Source organism: Phalangium opilio, unplaced genomic scaffold, assembly GCF_054372755.1.
Source record: "Phalangium opilio isolate 3A_F unplaced genomic scaffold, DU_Popi_V2 ptg000113l_1, whole genome shotgun sequence".
Classification (NCBI taxonomy): domain Eukaryota; kingdom Metazoa; phylum Arthropoda; class Arachnida; order Opiliones; family Phalangiidae; genus Phalangium; species Phalangium opilio.
In genome coordinates, this window is record NW_028324209.1 from 3,843,201 (window position 1) to 3,863,505 (window position 20,305).

The following is a 20,305-nucleotide window of genomic DNA, read 5'->3' on the forward strand; positions in this document are numbered from 1 at the left end:
AATTGAAAGACAATGATTTCTAATTTAATCACGGGTCATCAATAAAACACTCTTGTAAATCATAACTCGAAAACAGCGGCAATTAGGGAAAATGCCATAGAACATTTTCGACTCAAAATCGCCTAAAGAATATCCCCTGACTTATCAGAAACACCCTGTATAGTCAATTTATTTCCACGGAATTGTGAATCTTCTACAAATAAAAGTGCGATGAGTTGTTCTGGGAAGACCTGGAAAGGTCAAAGGTTAGGATAGAATTAGTACAAAATAACCTGCAGCTCAATCAAGATCCATAACCGCTAATTTGGTTTCAATATATCCCCCCAAAAAATTAGCATATTTTGAAACAGTTCTCGCGAATATGCGGTAATGAAGGCACCATTTAGAGAAAGCGTTTAAATGTAATATTTTTAGCCGCTTTATAATTCGTTTGGCTAACTTGACTTCGTGGTCGTTTTAAAACTATTAAATGCTAATAATCGCCGAGGGAGGCAAACTTAAGTCGTCTCTTCGTCCGCGTCTCACGCGTTTCTTTTAGCAAATTTAAACATTTCTGCATCGTAACTCGAATCCAAGAAGAGAATCTAGTTGGGTTAATTTCTTCCAAGCACGAACGAGCAATTTTAAACGATCGGGAAAAGATGTTGGCTTATAAATGTCTTTTAAAAGGTTCAATACTCTCAGTTTCATAACTCGGCTGCACACGTTATGGGTGTACCACCAAGAAGTGATATCTGGTTTATTATGGAGAAGGTATAAATTTGCCTCATTTCTAGCTTTATCTCCAGTCCAAACGTAGGTCTGGAGTTAATCCCCGCTTAGAATTCTAAATTATAACCAGCATCTCATTGGTTCTTGAAAACCCCCGTCAGGGCGACGCTAATGACGAAAATTACGTATTTTCCGACTGAGGAGAGGCGAAATAGCCCGGCCTCCCTTTACGTCCCCCCTTGTATTTTGAAAGGGGGACTGGAGCTATGGCGCGCGAATACTTAGGCATCCTTCTCCCTAATAAACTAGATATCCCTTCTTGGTACCACTATAAGTAATACTACAAGTATAAGTCTGAATGAACCTTAATTGTTAAATGATACATTTTAGTAAATTTTTATCGAAAGCGGAAGTTTATAAAAATGTTTTTTTTTTTCGTTGCTTTAAAGTCATACTTATTATTGTTCCGTTACTTATATGGTATTAAGTCGTTTTGGGTGAGTTTAGACTTAACTAAAACCGACATCTGTAGGACAAGGGCGAGACACTTCTGGAGGTGTGGTAAAAAAATAATTTAAGAGTTTACAAAGTCTGTCTTTGGTAAAAAAAGAAACTTTTTCAAATAAACTATACCATTATGGAATGGATTATATATAAATGACTGCATGATTTAAATAGAAACCGGTAATTCCGCTATCGTACCAGAGAAAATTAACTCCAAAATGCGGGGTGTAATTCGAGAGAAAAGAGAATTTTAAGGGGTAATGGCATTACTTTAACTTAATTGTATAATATCTTATGTAAATATTGCGCTACTTGACATTTAAAATTATTATGAAGTATTTTCGCTCTCCCTTTAAATTTACGTGGTGGTTGCAGCTTGCAAACATATTTATACAGTATATAAATATATATAAATATATATATACATATATATACAGGGTGTTTCTGATAAGTAAAGTCTGCCATAAAGTAAGGGGGATGTTATTCGGGCGATTTTGAGTCGAAAATGTAACTTCTATCTCCATTTTTGTCGTCCGGGCCACTGTTTTCGAGTTATGATTTGAGAATTTTACGGATGACCCCTTAATTAGCATTGTCTTTCAGTTTCTTAATTAAATTTAAGGGCTCATCCGTAAAATACTCAAACCTTAACTCGAAAACAGTGGCCCGAAAGCCAAAATGTCATAGACTCAAAAGTACTCGAAGAATATCCCCCTTAATTTATGCCAGACTTATCAGAAACACCCTGTACATATATGTACCCTTTCCTTTTAGAAAATAGCGTCTGCTTCTTCGACAAAGGCTTAAGTTAGTTAAGCCTCGGTGTAGTTTCACTTATTTTCAGTATCACAAAGCTGTAGCCTGGGCAAGCGAGGATAAAAATATATGCTTAAGAATTGTAACCAAATATTTAAGCAAGGGATATAGTGGTCAAGATTTCCATTTTCATTGTGAATTCTTTTTTCTGCATGTATATAATCCGTGTACTAAAGGGGTGCCTGCCTTGAGACGCGCGGGCGGCGAGGACTTGGTCAACAGTTGTTTGACCCTTACCTATCCAAACCCCCTAAAACTCTCTATATCTTGATCCCTTAATTTTGGAACGGTTTTCCATAATACCCGGACATAAATCTCTTCTTTGTAGCCGGTCAACTGAAAATAGAAAAAGGGTTTCTCTGGATAGCGGGATCTATGGTGCGTATGTATTATGGTCATTTTTATACCGTATCGAATGTTTTCCCAGATTTTAAAAATTGACCCACGCGTTGGGTGTGTGGTGATATTCCTAGCTACTATACTGGAAAGTTTTCCATGGTGCTATATGTTATAAAGGAAAAACGGATTGTATTTCGCATATTTTAAGAAGGATTTTGGTGCTTTTACAATATGGATTACTGGTTCTTGACTGCGCACCCAAAAAGAAGGATTCAAGGTTTATTTTTGGCGCTACAGTTATCAATGGAAGTAGTTGCAGTTTTAGATTAGTTTTTAAAGGGAAGGTAACGTAGGAATTTTCGCCATTCAATTAATAGCCTGCGAGGAAACAAACAGACAGGCGGGAAGCGCCATCTTGGTTTATTTTTCTTGCGCCAAGACGTAAGGCCAGACGGAGCCTGACACGTGGGAGGCTTTCCAATTCTATCGGCAATACTTGGCGGAATTTAAAATAACCTGAGATGGCGGCCTCCCATCCTGTGTGTTTGTTTCTTTGTATGCAATGTATGGAACGATTTTTTTGAATAATTTTTAGCCGTTTTTAATTATTTTTAAAGCAACACTCTGATTTTTTTTCTACAAATATAATTAAGAAAATTTTCCAATGAAATTAATCAAGGAAATTCCGAAAAGTCAGAGAATTTTTAAACGAAAAATAGGGGTTAACCCTTAACTATTGTTTTGATAAATTATTTAAACTTTCTTAAAATTCAAGGATACATACTATTTAGACATCTCTAAAAACCTACCATATGTGCTTAAAATACTCTCGAATCTCTCTCCCCCGCATATGTGAGTGACTCTTAAACCATAAATAAACAGGCATCCAAGCGTATAACTGTATCAAAATGATCACCCTATATGCGCTGTAAAAGAACTTCCATCAAAATGTCCAACTGCCCGAAAGAATGTTATTTTTAAAACCCCATTGTACACCCATCTATATCAAAGTTCAGTCCGAGTCCTGGCGAACTTTTACACTTTAAGTTTCTTATAAAAACGAAATGTAAAGAAAAGTTCTCCTTATTCCTATTATTTTCGCGCATGATCAAACCTCAACACTGAACATGGCCAGCTTAAATTAAGTACTGTCCAAAGTTACGGAACTTCCCCCGTGGAAATACTCCTTTGAACCCCATAGAAAGAGTTTTTGGCAGAAAAATCTATACTAAAATGGTCGCTAAACGTTTATGGCATCACTTTGTTCTCAATTTTACTTTAAGAAACTACCGCGTATAAAGGAAGGGTCTAGGCTTTTAAGAAAGATGGTTTCAAGACTTCTACGCGGTGCATTCTTGGCGATGATCCGCCTATTTGCATTGTTACTGTATCCCCCTGTTATTTTTAAACAAACTTCTATATTTGCTATATTTTTATGGAGAACTGTCCCACCTGCCTTCGCTTCAGGAAAGGAAGGGAAATGGCACTACGTACTTTTTAATAATAGTCATGTACACGAGCAAAGGCTAAGATCTGCCATCGCTAAACTGGTACTGTACGCGTATACAAATCACTTCTATCTTCCAATTCAATGCGTCTTTTTTTGTATAAAATGTTTCAAAGTAACCTTGTACTAAAGAAAATTGCTATTTTCGTTACATTTAGAACTGTTAAGTATGTCTGTAAAAAATCTAACCCTTCTAGTCCTCAAAGGTTTGGAGTTTTAAGTGTGAGTGTTAAAGTGATAATGAACTGTATTAAGATGTTTGTTTATGCGTTATGACCGCTTTGTGACAAATAACTAAGTTAGTGATAAACTGGTAAGAGAAAATTTACTTTCGGTTAGGAAAACCTTCAAAACTCAGGGGAATTTTAAATGGGACGTCTTTGAGCACCATGTTTGAGACCTTTGTTATTTTGCAGTCCAAAAAATCATTTAGTGTGCAGCTATGTACAACAGACTGAATTCTAAGGTTTGAGTTCTTTTCGATTTAGTTCCAAACCTGCAGGAGATACTCTCGCTAGTTATTGGCAACCCTGAAGCTCGGTTATGAAGTTAAGAAACGGGTGATGAAAAATTTCTCTAGCACCGTTAAGCTCGCACTATCAATATTACTACAAATCGATTAATGAATATCTTTTTGACACCCGGTTTATTATCACTTTAAGGGAAAGGTGGGCATGCCAGCTAAGGGTCTAGACCTTTTTCAGACAAGGGGGTGCATGGTTGAGATCTTGGTGCTCTTGCCGACGGACGCGACCTATCCATCTTTTCGGGTTCCCTGAGCCATGATAGAGGAGATTTTTGTTGTAAATACCGCCTCCATTATCTGTCTTTATCAGCAACTTGCCCCGTGTATAACGGGTTGACGGCTTGTGAGTAGAGTTTAATCGTTCTGTTCAGTCAATCCTCACTGATAGGAGATGGTTCTCTTTGTCGCTTTTATGGGAAGAAAGATCATCTACCCTGTGTACTTACATCCAAGGTTTTGAGTCAATATTTGGGAGGTTTAGGCCACTCGTTGGTAAGACCTATAGCGGAGGACTCGATATCAAGATGATTGCTAAAAACATGTCGTGGATTAACGAAAGATATGATCTTTAATAGTTTACAAGCTTAGAGCTAGGGTCTTCGAGAATTATATTTGGAATTAGTAGAGTTCAGGAAGAATTAATAAATCTATACAAGCCGCCATTTTTCAATTTAAAGCAAAATTATATACGCTGCTGGATATATTTAACTATTGTTCAAAATTGATGAAAATTAAGGCAGTTGTCGCTTCAAGAAGAAATATTATTGAAGCAGGGATAGATTTAATTTTAGAAGTAGAAATGGAGAACGGTCAGTATTTACTTCAGTCCTACCATAAGTTTATCATGCCTCTAAGTACATAAATACGGGTTACAACTGGGCATCTTCCGCAGGCTACTGTGACATCAGAACTCGTATAGCGCTAAGATCCGAAGAGAGAAAATTTTGAAATTTCTGTCGCGGTGCAGCCACCAAGCGGTCGAGACGATCACTAAATGGGTCGGGGGGGGGGGAACGAATTTTACTTAAGCAACCCCAAATCCCTTCAGTCCTGAAACATTCTAAAAGGGATAAAAGAAACGCTAGGCTAGGCGGTACAATTTTGTATTGAAGTTGAGGTGATAAATGATACGGAGAGAGTATAGGGTTTCATTAAAGGGAGCCAGACAAACGCTATTGCCATAGGAGTAGCAGCCATTTCTCTACTTAGAGGCATTATAAACTTATGGTCCTACTCATAGCCCAGTATAAAGCCCCTCTCTCCAACACGTAACGAAAAGTTTTAATTATCTTATTGACTCACTTTAACTATACGTTTTGATGACGTTGTTGACGGGGACGGCGAAAAATACGCAATTCCTTTTTACTTCTGTCGCTATGACCCGCCTCTTCTTTCATACCCCCTGTCCCGTGGAAGGGGGTCCGGGACTTTGACGCGCGCCCACATTACTCTGTTCTCCATTCCTACTTCTAAAATTAAATCTATCCCTGGTTGAAGTAAAATGTATACCGACATTTATTGATGAAATATTGGTCTCTTTAACAATTTTAATTTTATCTGTTTCATATTCCAATTAAAGCGCTTGCAAATCTGCCGAGGGTTTTGAAAATAAGAGTGCAAGTTCAAAAATAACATTAAGGGGTTCTTGGGAGCTTAAGGGTCACGAAGGAGGAGGTGTTCCTTTCCCTGGGGTTATATACGATTTCAGGGTGAGGGGTGGCTTCTATTTTTTTTTTATTAAGAGTCTCGGGGTAAGCCTCGATCTCGATGAAACGAAAGGTCAACGGCCATACGAGCCAGGCACCGCGCAACTTCTAAGGGTCCCTAAAAAATCTAGAGGGGGTAAGACCCCTTTAAGATTTTTTTAGAGGAAAGGGAACGAAAAAAATATATATATTAGGTAGTTTTATCGGTGGGGTGGTGCGTGGTATGCCTCCAGAAAAAAAACTTTCACATCTTACCATGGCTACCAGCCTCCAATACATATCGTCTCGTAGTTGCTAAGCTATTATCATATACAAGATCCTCAATTCGTGAGATTTATTTGGGGTGAAAAATATGACATTTTATGTATATATATATTTTTAATACCATAAGTAATCAGATAATTCAGATTACAGTCAGGGTTCGAATTAAAAATACCAGCCCAAAAAACCCGTGAATCCTGATTATAGTCATGATGTTCAAACTACTTAATTACGATGTTTTTGCATCTTAATTTAAACTAAGGCTTTAAACGTTGCCTATTGGGTTTTATTGTTAATTAAGATCTGTAATTACTCATTAGATCAGAGTTGGCCACCCCTGTATTACATTATAATCGGTACTGGTGAAACCAGAGGCATATAGACTTTGTTTATTTCTTATTTTACTTCCAGTTGCATTATAAGTCTGTAATTTATAATATTAATTTTCTCTTCTACTGTATTATTCTTCTCATTGTTTTTTATTGTTGGCTTTTTAAATACTAATTATTAAATTGACCAATCACTTAATAGCGTAAAAAATTAAGAAAATACTAAACAACGTGTTTTTACATAAACTTAACAAAAAATATCCTAGCTACTAAATACACCCTCTTGTATTCAAAAATTCCAATAAGAATAATGCAAAAATTCCACTAGATCTCAAAAATCTTGAAAAAGAAAAACCCAATAATATCAATTCTGCAAAAACCACGTCCGTAATTTCTGAGCAAGGTACAAAAGCCAACGATATACCATAAGTTCATAAGATCATGTTCCATAAGTTTATCACTAGTTAGTAACTAGTAGTTACTGACTTGCTTGTCACGAAGTGAGTGAGGTAGGTCATAGATTCGATTTAAAGCAACGCCTGGTGAGGCGCTGTCAAAGGCTTAGTACAGACTAAATAGGAAGATGGACTGCAAAAACGATCGGTGTAGTCAATTCTCGCTTGTAGTTCTCGAACTAGCTATGAGTTAGTCCAAGAAGTTATATCTAGTATCTCAGAGAGAAGATATAAATTCGCCAGATTTCCAGCTTTATCTCCAGTCCAAACGTAGGTCCGGAGTCAATCCCCGTCTCTAAATTACAACCAGCATCTCATTGGTTCTTGAAAACTCATGTCAGCGCGACGACGCGAGTGACGAAAATTACAGTCATATTTTACGACTGAGGAGAGGCGAAATAGCCCGGCGCCTCCTTTTACGTCCCCCTTGTATTTTGAAAGGGGGACTGGGACTATTGCGCGCGAATACAAAGGCATCTTATACCTTCTCTCTGATATAACTTCTTGGTTAGTCTCTGATATTACGAAGTAAAGAAAGTGTCACACTTAGGGAACATATCTTATAAACTTATGATATAGTAAAGCGCGAGTATAGTAGTCTGCCCAATTTTTATGCCGAACCTTTCCAGTTTCTTACGATTCCAATCTGAGCTCGAGCAATCTCCAATCGAAATCCCTTCGCGAATGGAAATATCGGCAGGTTTTTTTTCTTCTAGTAATAGCAAATAGTGAGGGAGTCCCTCCCGAGGAGTCCCCATGGGAAAAAAGGATGCTTCGTAATAATATAGATCCAGAGGTCAACAACAGGATGCTGACCAAATAGTAAAGAGCATTGAAGAAGGAGGAGGATTCCAAATCTATCGATATCAATATTTTAAGGAGGTAGATACGGCGGCAATGGATGGGTTTTTCCAAGAGGGTAGATACTGTTGAGGATATTGTATGCACTTGATTTCGAAGCTGATTTCTACTGAATGTATTTTGGGGAGATTTCATCTTTGTCGTTTTCGGTGGAAATTTCTACTGATTTTAATAACCCTTTTTATTTTTTGGAGAATTTCATCTGATTTCTTGGTCGTTTTCATAGGAATTGTTTACTGATCTCAGTTTTTGTAGACCCCTGATTTCGAAGGAAATTTATATTGAATTTCATCTCTGTATTTGGAGAATTTCAACTGATTTCTATATAATTATTTGGGTTTACATCCCCACGGGCTTTCCATTATTTCTTCTTAGGTTCTAATTTTTAAATGGTTGATGAAGACACGAATCTGAAATATATCCCTAGGCCTAGTAGATAACCCCTCGAAAGTTTCTCATGGAAACCTCCCGTTGATTCTTCACAATACTTTCTTTGCTTGTGACAACTTTTGACGGAAAAAACAAACTTTGGGCACCGCGCTTTCCTTTGGGGGTTTGCTCGCTCGCGCGTCTGAGAAAGGTCACGACCCCACCCCCTTACTTTACCGTCATGAATGGAGGAGCCATTGTGGAAGGGGCGGACTAAACGCGGTATTAGCCCGAGCTTTTAACTATTGTGTCCGTTACCGAGACCTTTTTTACACTCTGAAACTAAAAAGTAGGAGGTTTTTTATTTTGGCAGCCCTGTTACGCCAAAAGAATGAAAGTTCTTTTTTAGTCTTTATCCCCCTCATGGATTTTTAGGATTAGGAAAAGGTTTTCCTACAGAACTCGGCGCTAACCCCTGGAAAATCTAAGGGTTTTTAGGTGGGGGTAGTTTTTTTTTTATTATTGTGTTGTAAAAACATCGTCTAGTATTATTATGGATTCTGTTGGTTTAAAAAGCTTTTTCTTTAAGGGGATTTAGGAGGATGTTTACGATACAGGGGCGGAAATAGGACCCGAAGAGGTTTTTTTGAACGGATTATAACGCATCAAGTTTGGGTTTAGGCTTAATGTATAAATAGCTATATAACCCTTGTTTATATAGCTTGTTATTAATTATTATTTATAATTTCTTAAGTAATTAATGCGTTTTCCTGCGAGTTCCTTTTAATATACGTAGTTTACACTAAAGGAGGTTTTGCCGTTCCCCCAAGTGTTGCCAGGCCGTTGGTGAGACTCACAGAGGGTCTGACAACACTGCACAGAAGTTTAAGCTGAGGGACGGGGGAGGAATTTTCTGTAACCCATTTAGTGAAAATTATCAATACATAGTTTTCAGAATAGGAGTATTGATACCATTTATACCAGGAGGCGAGGCTACTTTGTCCATAGAGATGTGAGTCGGTGGTAATTTACCAAATACCGCGTAAATTACTGATATATATCTTACCGTAATTTTAAAATGCTAATTTACCGGTAAATTACCGCGGTAATAAGCCCGTGAAAGTAAAAAATACCATAAATTACGGTAATTTTTGTTATTGCAAAATATTAATCGGTAATTTACCCTCCAAATTACCATTTTTAAAAATTACGGTAATTTAACATCTCTAGTTCTGCACTTTATCTACGTCTAGCCACTTGGTGTAATTGGTATCAATTGTCCTAGTACGAAAACTTTGTATACTGCAATTTAAACTGTTTATCTGATATATAATTGACTTAACTAATAGGGGTAATTTTGATATTTTAAACCCTAAACATTTATTTAAGTATACGTTCTTAATAGGTTCTGCAATCAATAGGTTTGTAAATAAAATTATAACAAGCTTTAACTTCTCTACGGTTTGTAAGTAATCAATCGAGAAATAAATGTATTTGAAGTCTAACATGGATGATATACGGCAAATTGCTTTCATCTTAAAACGGGTGTAAAATGACTCTCTCTCGATACGACTTCCGATTTCATTCTTTCATTTCCATGCGGGCCGTTTTTCTTTTCTTCGCTCTTTAGGAGAAAGGGTTCTTGCCAGCAAAAGCCGCCAAATTGATCTTGAAATTTAATGTCCGAAAGATGAGAATAGGAGAAAATTTGGAGAAAAGGACCAGCCCCGTAACGGGCCATAACTCCTCACCAAAAACCCTCTTCAGTACTTCACTATTCTTTTCATCTTATTCTTTTCCCACGTCACTTGGCACCGTAGTTAAGCTTGTTTGGGTCCTAAAAGTCATCTCGGTTTGTGTGCAAGGTTACGCCGGCTTCGTGCCATTAAATTTTCACCCTTGGATAAATAGTTTTCCTGTTTACTCGCTTGAGTGACCGATTAGTTAAAAAAACCCTTCCTCCCCCCTCCCAGCACATCCTTAACTATTATAACCGTTCGTGACTTTAGAGAGTAGAATATTATTTAACCATTAATTAGTAATCGAGTTTTTAATTTCAAGTCTAATTAGGCCTAATCGAAGTTTTTTAGATGAGTGAAAAAATTTAACTTAATTTGGTATCGTAGGTTAATTTTGAATAGTTGATTATATAAACTTGGGCGGAATATAGCGAATAAATGTTCCTTTTACGAGGTAACGTAAGTCATTGCACGAGCTGATGCTGTTTATGGTACAATTCACGTAAACTGGGAAGATTCCAACAAGATTTCGCGAAACAAAGGTTGTTTTTTGGAATCATCTAATTGAAGAAGTTGTCGTTGATGAATCTAGCATGTGAAAAATTGTATATTTATTTGGGAAATTTTCGAAGCATTAATTGTAAACACATCTTAGTCTACAAATAGAATTTCTGAACTCAATTTCCTAATCAATCACGGACATAGCTGATTCTCTAAAAAAAAACCACATTCAATATAAAAGAAAAGATGTACTTCCGTTGTAGTTGTGAGAAATTACAAATGGATCTAATAATTCATGTCCCTTTTGCCTCCAGTCGTATCTTGTTACGTCGGTCCAAGAAAATGGGCTTAAGAAATGATCCCCTTGCAGTAGAATGACACGAAGGCTCGCTTGATTTTTTTTTGTCACTCGATCTCCAAGCTAGCTAGGCCTACATAGTACCATACCAAAACATTCTCCGCCGGACTTGGTCCAAAACGAATTGTGTATTGCACAATTGTATATAGGTTTTTCCTAGTCGGCGGGCAGATGTTAAAGGGTCTATCGCACGCCCTCTCATTTATCACAATTTTCCCCTTTTTTGCCTTTAAAGGGACGTTTATACCCTTCTGGAGAAACACGGTAGCGCCCCGAGAAAGTATGGACCGAAACAGAAGCTATAGGGGTGGTCAGTTTAGCTCCAGCATGGGAAGATGAAAAAAAACTGGTCCAACAAGACTACGCGATATTGAACGCGGTCTAAATTTGATCGGAATTGAACCAAACTGTTTATATCCAGATTATAGTTGTATCAAACGCAAATAGCAGAAAGCGAAGTGCTGAAGTTGAAGGCTTCCCTTAGTTACTACTGATGTTTAGAACGCCTAGTGGCTTATTTTCGACAAATTTTCGCTATTCTTTAATGCTTTAATATTATCATAAGTTTATAAGATATGCTCCATGAGTATGACACTACCTATACTTTGTAATGCTAGATACATGCAGCTCGAGCTAGTTTGAGAACGACAAGCGAGAATTGACTATACACACGGTTTTGCAGTCCATCTTCCTATTTAGTCTGTACTAAGCCTTTGACAGCACCTCACCAGGCGTCGCTTTACGAGAATCTACGTCACTTCATGACATGGACAAAGAAATACTGAAGGACCAATGGCATAGGGAGAAAATTGAAAAATACTTGCTAATTCGCCATCTAGCGGTAGATAGTAGCAAATCGGATAGTGGGGGGGGGCTTATGGGGGAATCAACGTTCTAAAGAGGGAAGCAGCAAACGTCTTATTTTGTCTAGATGGCGCTAGTTTTTTTCCTGGCTTTGGCTCAGTATTTTTCATAACCCCCGTCCATTTTGGGGCTGAAAAGGGGGAAATAAGCTTAACGTTGGTTGTTTAGTCGCTTAGTATGGGGCTCTATGGGCTGCCATAGGTCCTTCAGTATTGGTTCGTCCATGCATCATGACAAGCTCTCAGTGACCATCGTCATACTTATGAAACATCGCATTGGGTTATACTCTTCTAAATGTCTATTTGGACAGACTCCAATTCCCCTTTCATAGGGATACCCTATACTTATGTAACATACAGTGCATGTATAATAGTATTTTTTGTGCCCTTTAGTATATAGATCATGACGTTTTTTGGGCAAGCACCCTGATTTATTAACGTTAGAAACTGTTATCTAATAGCAACTATGGCGGTTATTTTTTTTTTTTCAGTCTTCCAAGTTCTTATCTTTCATTATGTTTAATGTAATGGCGAAAGGGCTAGCTGCTTCTAGGGATAATTCTTTTTTATTCCGGAGATCTGGTTGACTCTATGTGCCTCCCATAACGATGCATGCTTACACGTGAAAATGTATAGGAAAAGAGCTAAAATTTTGGAAGGAAATGTCTGCGCGTGTTTCGTGCAATAAGTCTTCCAAGTTCCTATTGACGGCATAGGTTTCGGATTCAATTTTGTCCGTATTCAAAGATGTTTTTTGCAGCCGTTGCTACAAAGCTATTTAAGCCTATTTATCCCGCGTTGCGTAATGTAACGTTTGGTTAAAAATGAGAGCCATAAAGGATTGTTTAGTTGCTTACTGATTTCAAAGGGATAGTGAAACACATTTTTTACTCGCTTTATATTCTGTAAAATCAAGAAATATATAAGTTAAAGGGATACTTCCAGCTAGAGTTTTATTCATTTTTAATCGAAAGAGCGTATGAAATTATGAATATATCAATTGGAATCATGTTTCTATATACAATATTACGAAAGAAGATACGAGCAAAAACCTCTTTTAGTGAAAACAGTGCAGTTGGAGCAGATGAAATTAACTTTAGAAACATTTCTCTGCCTTTTTTTTTTAATTTTTATTTATAATCCCTGGCATGATTTCCAGCTGTACTACACCGGCACCACGCAAAAATACCCTACCAATAAAAAAACGCCCAAGATCGGCTGCTATAATTCGTGTTTTACACGACAGGGTGCGCCCCTGCGCTGCCGCGTTCTGTTCCCATCTCTATGTATAAGCATTTAAAACTTCCCTCTAAATATATCTCATCCTTTTTTTCCAAGCGGTTAACTTTGCATTAAGGATTCTCCCTTAAAATTTTATATTCATGATTGCCCGTTATAGCTCTTGGTGTAAAAAGTAAAAAAAATGTAGTATAAAATTAAAATGGTCACCTTTTTTTTAAATGAACGATCGTTTTCGGATCTAACATGTTACATTATGCAAAATCAATTGTCGTTTTACGAGCGTCGATCTTTAGTTCGTCCCCTTTTGTGTCACTTGCCTTTATCATAATGTGCTCGTGATTTATTACGTTTCTTTGTTGAACGTACCTTTTTATTAAAAAATATGTATCTTAGGACCCCAGAGATAGATAGCCATGTTCTGATTAGAATGTTCAAAGATTTATTATGAAGTTTTTTGATATTATGATTGAATTTTTATGTGCGAACTGCATGGTTAAGGAAATTTTTGTAGATTTAGACACGGTGGTGGTGTCAGTGATGTATATTAATTTAACAATAATGTGATGGCATTTTTATTTTTTTATTATTTCGGACTATCTGTCATGATCAGTCCGTGTTTGAAGAGATTTTACACGGTTTTCCGGTTGAGTTTTTAACTGGTTAAGATTTTAGTAAATTTACGTGGTAATCTTTGTATGCACATACCGGTTTTTAACGGTAAAAGGTCGCCCCAACTTAGTGCGGTTTGACGGATTGACATGCGTTAGCGGTTATCTTCTTTACTGATTCAATTATCCAAAAATTAGTGTTAATTATTTACATTGTGGACTAATTACTGTAAATTACCCGGTTAGTTACAGAAACTCTTAAATTAATGTGGAATCGGGTAATTCCACGGTGGGCTAATTATCTGGTTTGACTTCAAAATTACTGTAATTTTCATCTTTTAACCGTATTAATTTATCTAAGAATTAATGAGAAACCTGTTAATTACGTAGTGAAGAAATTTTACCTTAAATTACCCTCTTAGTTACAGAAACTCCAAAATTACTTTAATTTTTCATGGGTAAAAAAATTGAAAACCTAACTAAACCAACATCGCATATCGTTATAAGTGAAAAACATGCAAAATGACCCCTCAGATCATCAGATCTTTGAACTTTCCAACATCGATATCAAAAATATCTTCACTTTCCATCTGATGTATAAGTTTTTATATATATTTTTTCTTTATCGGGTCTATAGTAAAGTTAACTGTTGGGCAGTTAAAACTATTTTTACGGTTTTTCTCTCATTGTCGGTAATAATCGAAAGAACGGATTTCCCGTACCATATTGGTCAGACCATATAACATACCGAACTGCTGCATTCTTTTTATAAGGTTCCTATATAGTTCGGACCTTCCCAAATCGTAACTTTTTTTATTTCTCCCGGCCAATAAGACCTTTTTATTATTTTTATTGGCCGGTAGTTATAAAAATCGCCGCTTTGCTCCCATCATGGCCGCAACTTCCAAATCAAAAAAAAAAGAAAAATTCACTCGCTCAGAAATTCCCTGATTCCGCGTATAGCGATAAATAAATCGTAAACGCGCTTTTGGTTTGTTTTCTTTAAATAAACTTATCCTGTGTTGCTGATATATTATTTAATTTTCATTTGAAAATTCTTCCTTGACTTTTCCAGAGTTTCCCTGATAGTCTGAAGTCATTTTGACATTTTTCAATTTCCGAAAACGTAATATTTTATTATGAAATAAATTATATTGAAGGGAGTAGGTGTTGAGGGATCAATATTGAATATTTGAAATATTTTTCTGGTACTGGTACTTGCACCGGTACTTGTATTTAGAAGGAATAAATCGATTAAACAGGGTTCGTACGGAACCTGGAAAACCTGGATAAGTCAGGGATATGGAAAATAGGGAAAAAGTCAGGGATAAGTCAGAGATTTCGTTTGGTATATCAAACCATGATTGCTTCATACGAGCCAGGTGTGATGAAGTGGGCTCTTGTAAACACGTACTTAAAATGGTTCAGGGATATTGCTAAAATTTGGTCAGGGATAACCTGGAAAAGTCAGTAATTTTCAATGTAAAAATTTCGTAGGAACCCTGTAAAATAAAAGTAAAATCAGTTGATTGAATTAAATAGTGATTAAGGATTAAATTAATAAAAATAATAAAAGAAAAAATTTCAATATCTGAACTTCAGTCAATTGATAAACATCACTCATATCGTTTGTTTTCGGCCTAGGTCCAAACCAAGACATTTTTTATATAATAAATATATTGACTCATAGTAGCACTACCAAGACGTGATATCCAGTTTATTAGGGAGAAGGTATAAGATGCTTATGTATTCGAACGCCATAGTCCCAGTCCCCCTTTCAAAATACAAGGGGGGACGTAAAAGGAGGTCGGGCTATTTCGCTGCCTCTCTTCAGTCGGAAAATACGTAATTTTCGTCATTCGCGTCGCGCTGACGTGAGCTTTCACGAACCAGTGAGATACTGGTTGTAATTTAGAGGCGGAGATTAACTCCGGACCTACCTTTGGACTGGAGATAAAGCTGGAAATGTGCCGAATTTATAGCTTCTCCCTAATAAACTAGATATCACTTCTTGGTAAGTACTACTATAGCAAAATTACCGAACCAATACGACACAATCAAGTAATAAACAGTGCCGTGTTTTAATTAAATCGTTAATTAAAATCAATCTTACATCCCCCATGCTTGTGATATAAGAAAATGGTTTCACTCCTAAAGGCTTATTAAAGGCCTGCGCGTGAAAACGTTATAATTATCCCATGTTACTATATGAGGAAATTTTAGCGCGCGAGGCGTTTTAATGACTTCCCTGTACACTCGCTGTTCAGATTCCGTTTTAACTTTCAAGTTCAATTTTTATTTCATTTTCCGTTTTTGATTATATTTTCTCCCGCGGTGGTGGATCGAACTTGGCCGCCGTGGGGGATGTTTTTCTTTTTTTCTTCAATGTTTCCTTCCTTCCTTGATTCAAGATGATCTTCTACATATCTTTCTTCTTAAAAAAAGAAAGGAGACATTTCTATATATATTTTCCCCCCATCTTCATGTATTTTTTGTTCTTCTCCCTGTAGGACAATTTAAATTTGGTTCTTAAAGTAGAAATGTAACCCTTTCAACATCAGATATATATTTTTTTCAGTATTTATTTAAGATATTTTTTAATTTGTTTCGAAACTTAAGGCTTGTTGAAACTTATTTAAAATTGGACTTTAATTGTTAATTCTAATTCACTGAATTATAGGGTCAACATGCTTACTTTTGGCATAGAAATTTAAACAAAAATGTTTTCCAAACTATAGCAGGGTTCATACGGAACATGGATAATTCAGGGATTTGAAAAGTGGGGGAAAAAGTCAGGGATTTAAAGTTTCTTCCTAAAATTTCAGGGATTTCGTTTGGGTTACAGGCAATGCTAAATAAGGGCCAAGTGTGGTGACGGGGACTCTGGTAAAGACCTTAATTTGGCCAGAGATATTTCTAAAAATTAATTTATTAAAACAAAATATACTAGTATTAAAATTGATCACTTTTGGTCTAAAGAGTCAAGGAAAATTGCAAAAAATAGTAGTCAGGGAATTTAAATCTGAAATTTTGTGTCCTGAAATAACAATCTCTTATAAATCGTTTATTTTATGTTTCTACTTTAAGACACCCCTAACAAAACGCGCTTTATTGGCAGTTGCTATAGGGAAATGAAATTGTGACGTATACGTCGTTTGTCGTTTAGTTTTCGCTACGTCGAATTGCTATATAGTTGTCACGTTGGTTTGGGTTTAAAGCCCCTTGGGAGATGACAACTCCTTTCCAATTTTAAAAGTCTGGTTCTTTGTTTTGATTTTATATTCTGTATTTTTATTCTGAGTTTTTGTTTTATTGATTCGTTTGGATTGATTGGACTCTTCCGTTTTTGGCTAAAATGTCTTGTTTTTTTTTTTTGTTGCGTTTCGAAGATTGAGTCGCGTGCTTGCCATTCATTCGCTTTGTTTAATAGAAACATGAGCAGTTTTGGTTAAGTTCTTCGTCCTATTTTGGGAATCAAAAATGACAAATATTTAAAAACGAAATAACTCATTTTTTATACGGGAAAATTTATTTTGGGTACCTGCCAATTTTAGAGCAGCTCCAGAGTTTGGATATTGAATCACTGCCATGTTTTAAGCAATGCAGTTCAAGATATTTGGATCTTTGCCAAGTATTAAGCAATGCAGTTCAAGATATTTGGATCTTTGCCAAGTATTAAGCAATGCAGTTAGAGATATTTGGATCTTTGCCAAGTATTAAGCAATGCAGTTCAAGATATTTGGATCTTTGCCAAGTATTAAGCATGGCAGTTCAAGATATTTGGATCTTTGCCAAGTATTAAGCATGGCAGTTCAAGATACTTGAATCTCTGCCAAAGTTTGAACAATAGTTTATTTTGCCTGTTTTAAAGGCGTGAAGCTTTTGGGGACATTTAACATCACGGGAACGCGTACAAATAACATAACTTAAAGTTTTATTAATTAAGTAAAATAATGCTTTAGAAAGAGGCCTTTCCTAACGATCATAATTCCCCTGATAACCTAAAATTGAGCCTCATTCTAACACACGTACCATAAAAACAAACACCATAAATTCCTCCGGCGTACGTTCGTGTCCACCCACAAGAACGATTTGATCGAGATTTTGCTCAGCAACAATTAACCAAGTTGACGCGAGCGACTGTGTGAACCTCGGACGTTGTAAAACATCTCTTTTTCTAAATCATTAAAATAAAAAACGCGAACAATTTTTACAACTTAGCTATTTTTCCCTTTTACGGCAACCAGTCGTCATCTTACAAACTTTCTTAATGTGAATAGAAAAAGTAGTACCGTTTTTCGCCCCCGGGTGGAAGGCTCGCGCACCATGCAAGTACCAATCTTAGAAGGCAGTCTTAATCACCCTAAAGTCGTAAGTGGCGTAACGATCTAGGTTTAGGCAAGTAAGATGGTCCGAGAACCATTCCTGGTTTGGGACGACGGTTTACGCGAGCGGGGGGAGGGAGTAAATTTCGGCGTAAAAGTTTTTTAGGAGACCCCTTTCTCCCCTTCGCGCGTCACTTCACCTCGGAACCAGCGAAAATCCGAGAGAAGGTAGCTAGCTGCTACCCGCGCGCTCTCAACTATACGGTGGATTTGGTTCATCGACCTACAGGTAAACAAGGAACGGAACGAACGGCGCGCAGGGGTCCACACCACCAGCACCACCGCTAAGTTTTTTGGCGACGTTTGGCCCCTGTCCGGAACCAGTCTCGCGTTCGGCGTCGAGGGAGAAAGTTTGATCCAGGCGGAAAGAGGAACGTCCCGTATCGGTTGCCAGTTTAGCTCTTCCCCGGTTCTACCGTCGACCCTTCCCGCGTGGCGTTCCTAAGAGTGCTTCGTCCTCGATTCCTTCTTACCTCCCCGGTCTCAATACCGGTTACCTTTTCCTCAAAGGAAAGCGCTTTTTTTCTTACCAACAAGGAATGGTCCGTTAACTGTCGCCTCATCAGTGCAGGTGTATTTAGTGCCCAGTTTCGTTTTTCACTGTGGATTTTTAATTTTTTTGCGCGAGTGTCTTTGCAAGTTGCAACGTACTTTCGTTAATTAAGAGAAATTCGGCCTGTTTGAATTTTATTCGCAACTACCTCGTGTGAACCAGCGCGAATTTTCAGTGAGAATCGTCTATTTGGAGTTCAATTATTCGTAAGCCTGAATTAAATACTGATTACTTAAGTCAGGCGTATACTTGAACTGCAGGTGCGAGTTTTCAATCGAAATCGGATTTTAACCAATTTAAATAATCATGTGGGAAGGTCACGCTCCTAAACATCGGTTTAATCTCGGTTAGGTGAACTTTTTTTTGACAATTATTGTTTTTTTTTAACTATTTGGAATTCAGTTGAACCTAAAAATATGGACGTGTTTAAAATGGAGGATTGCGGGGTCATGACCCCGCCCGTTAGCTCCACCGTTGGTACCGCGGAAGCCCCGAAAATGACCGAATTGACCTTCGACCCCAGTGTCCCCGAATTTATCACCTTTTACGACCCATCCCTTATTAAAAAGGAGAGTTACGAAGAAAAGACGTATTTTGACCCGATGAACGAGAATTCGTACGGTGGCCACAAAGAGTTTACTAACTTGCCGCCTTATCCCGGAACCGAACGTTCCGTGGTCAGTCCAAATTCATCCGTCCATACTTCGAGCGGGTATGCACCTTTAACCCCGGGTAGTTTGTCACCTTGTAGTCCCGTCACCACCGTATCATCTAACGGAACTTTATCCAGTCCACCCCGGTCTATGCAAGGCGGCCCTTCCATGATGGGACACTTTGAAAAACTCGGGCCCCCTTTGCCCGAAAGTACCGTTGGTATGCGGATCATTAAAGGATCGCCTCCACTCAAAAAGCCCAATGGTAAGCTACAGTCCATTTTTGTCATATCTTTATTTCGGTCCAAGAGATTCGAACGCGGCAGCTTTAGGTTAAGTTTTTCGTGAATATTTCACATTTAAGAACATTGTGTTCAAAGTATATTTTCCTTACTCTAGCACCTACGTCGTTTGCGTAAAATTCTGCCTACTTTTCGCTGCTAGAAAGTCGACTATCTTAATAATTAAGCAAATCTGTAACAATAATTGGTCAAAAATTATACAAAGTATAAAATATTAAACATTAAAAATAAGTTAATAAATTAAAGAAAATAAGTACTGCCAAGTTTCTGACCCCAATTGGTCGCCGGTGGTGCTTGGGCTGGTTTTATTGAGGTTGATAGTTTTTAGGTTACACTTTACCTTCAAAGCTCTTTGTAAGTAAGTGGCCCCTTATAAGCGTTTTTAATCTGGAAATTATGTTAAAATTATGGGATAATTTAATTTCGCTAACATTATTCCTAATATTTAATCAGTTATAATTGTAAAAGTAAAAATTTATTTAAATTTTGAATGAAGGATAATTATTATAATTGAGCCAATGAAATTACGTAATAAGATAGTTTAAATTCTTAACGCGTATCAGATACTTCTTAAAAATTGTTTAAACCACCCACTGGGCCATTGACGTAGCTGCTAAGTTTCCTATCCAGAAAACCCGCGCTCAAAATATTTGGCAGTGGTGCTCTGCTGGGAAGCCCGATCTAACCACCGTAGTACAAGGGGTCATTACACTTGGC

General features: G+C 37.2%; 1 protein-coding gene across 1 annotated transcript in view; it reads left to right on the forward strand.

The window, feature by feature from the left end:
* Nucleotides 1-18,282: 18,282 nt before the first annotated feature.
* The window catches only part of LOC149623407 (ecdysone-induced protein 78C-like), a 63,167-nt gene continuing 61,144 nt past the window's right edge, over nucleotides 18,283-20,305 (forward strand). The window contains exon 1 of the mRNA XM_089853316.1: nucleotides 18,283-19,551. Coding sequence (XP_089709442.1) covers nucleotides 19,050-19,551 — 502 coding nt within the window. The 5' untranslated portion in view covers nucleotides 18,283-19,049. The remainder of the gene's footprint in view (nucleotides 19,552-20,305) is intronic.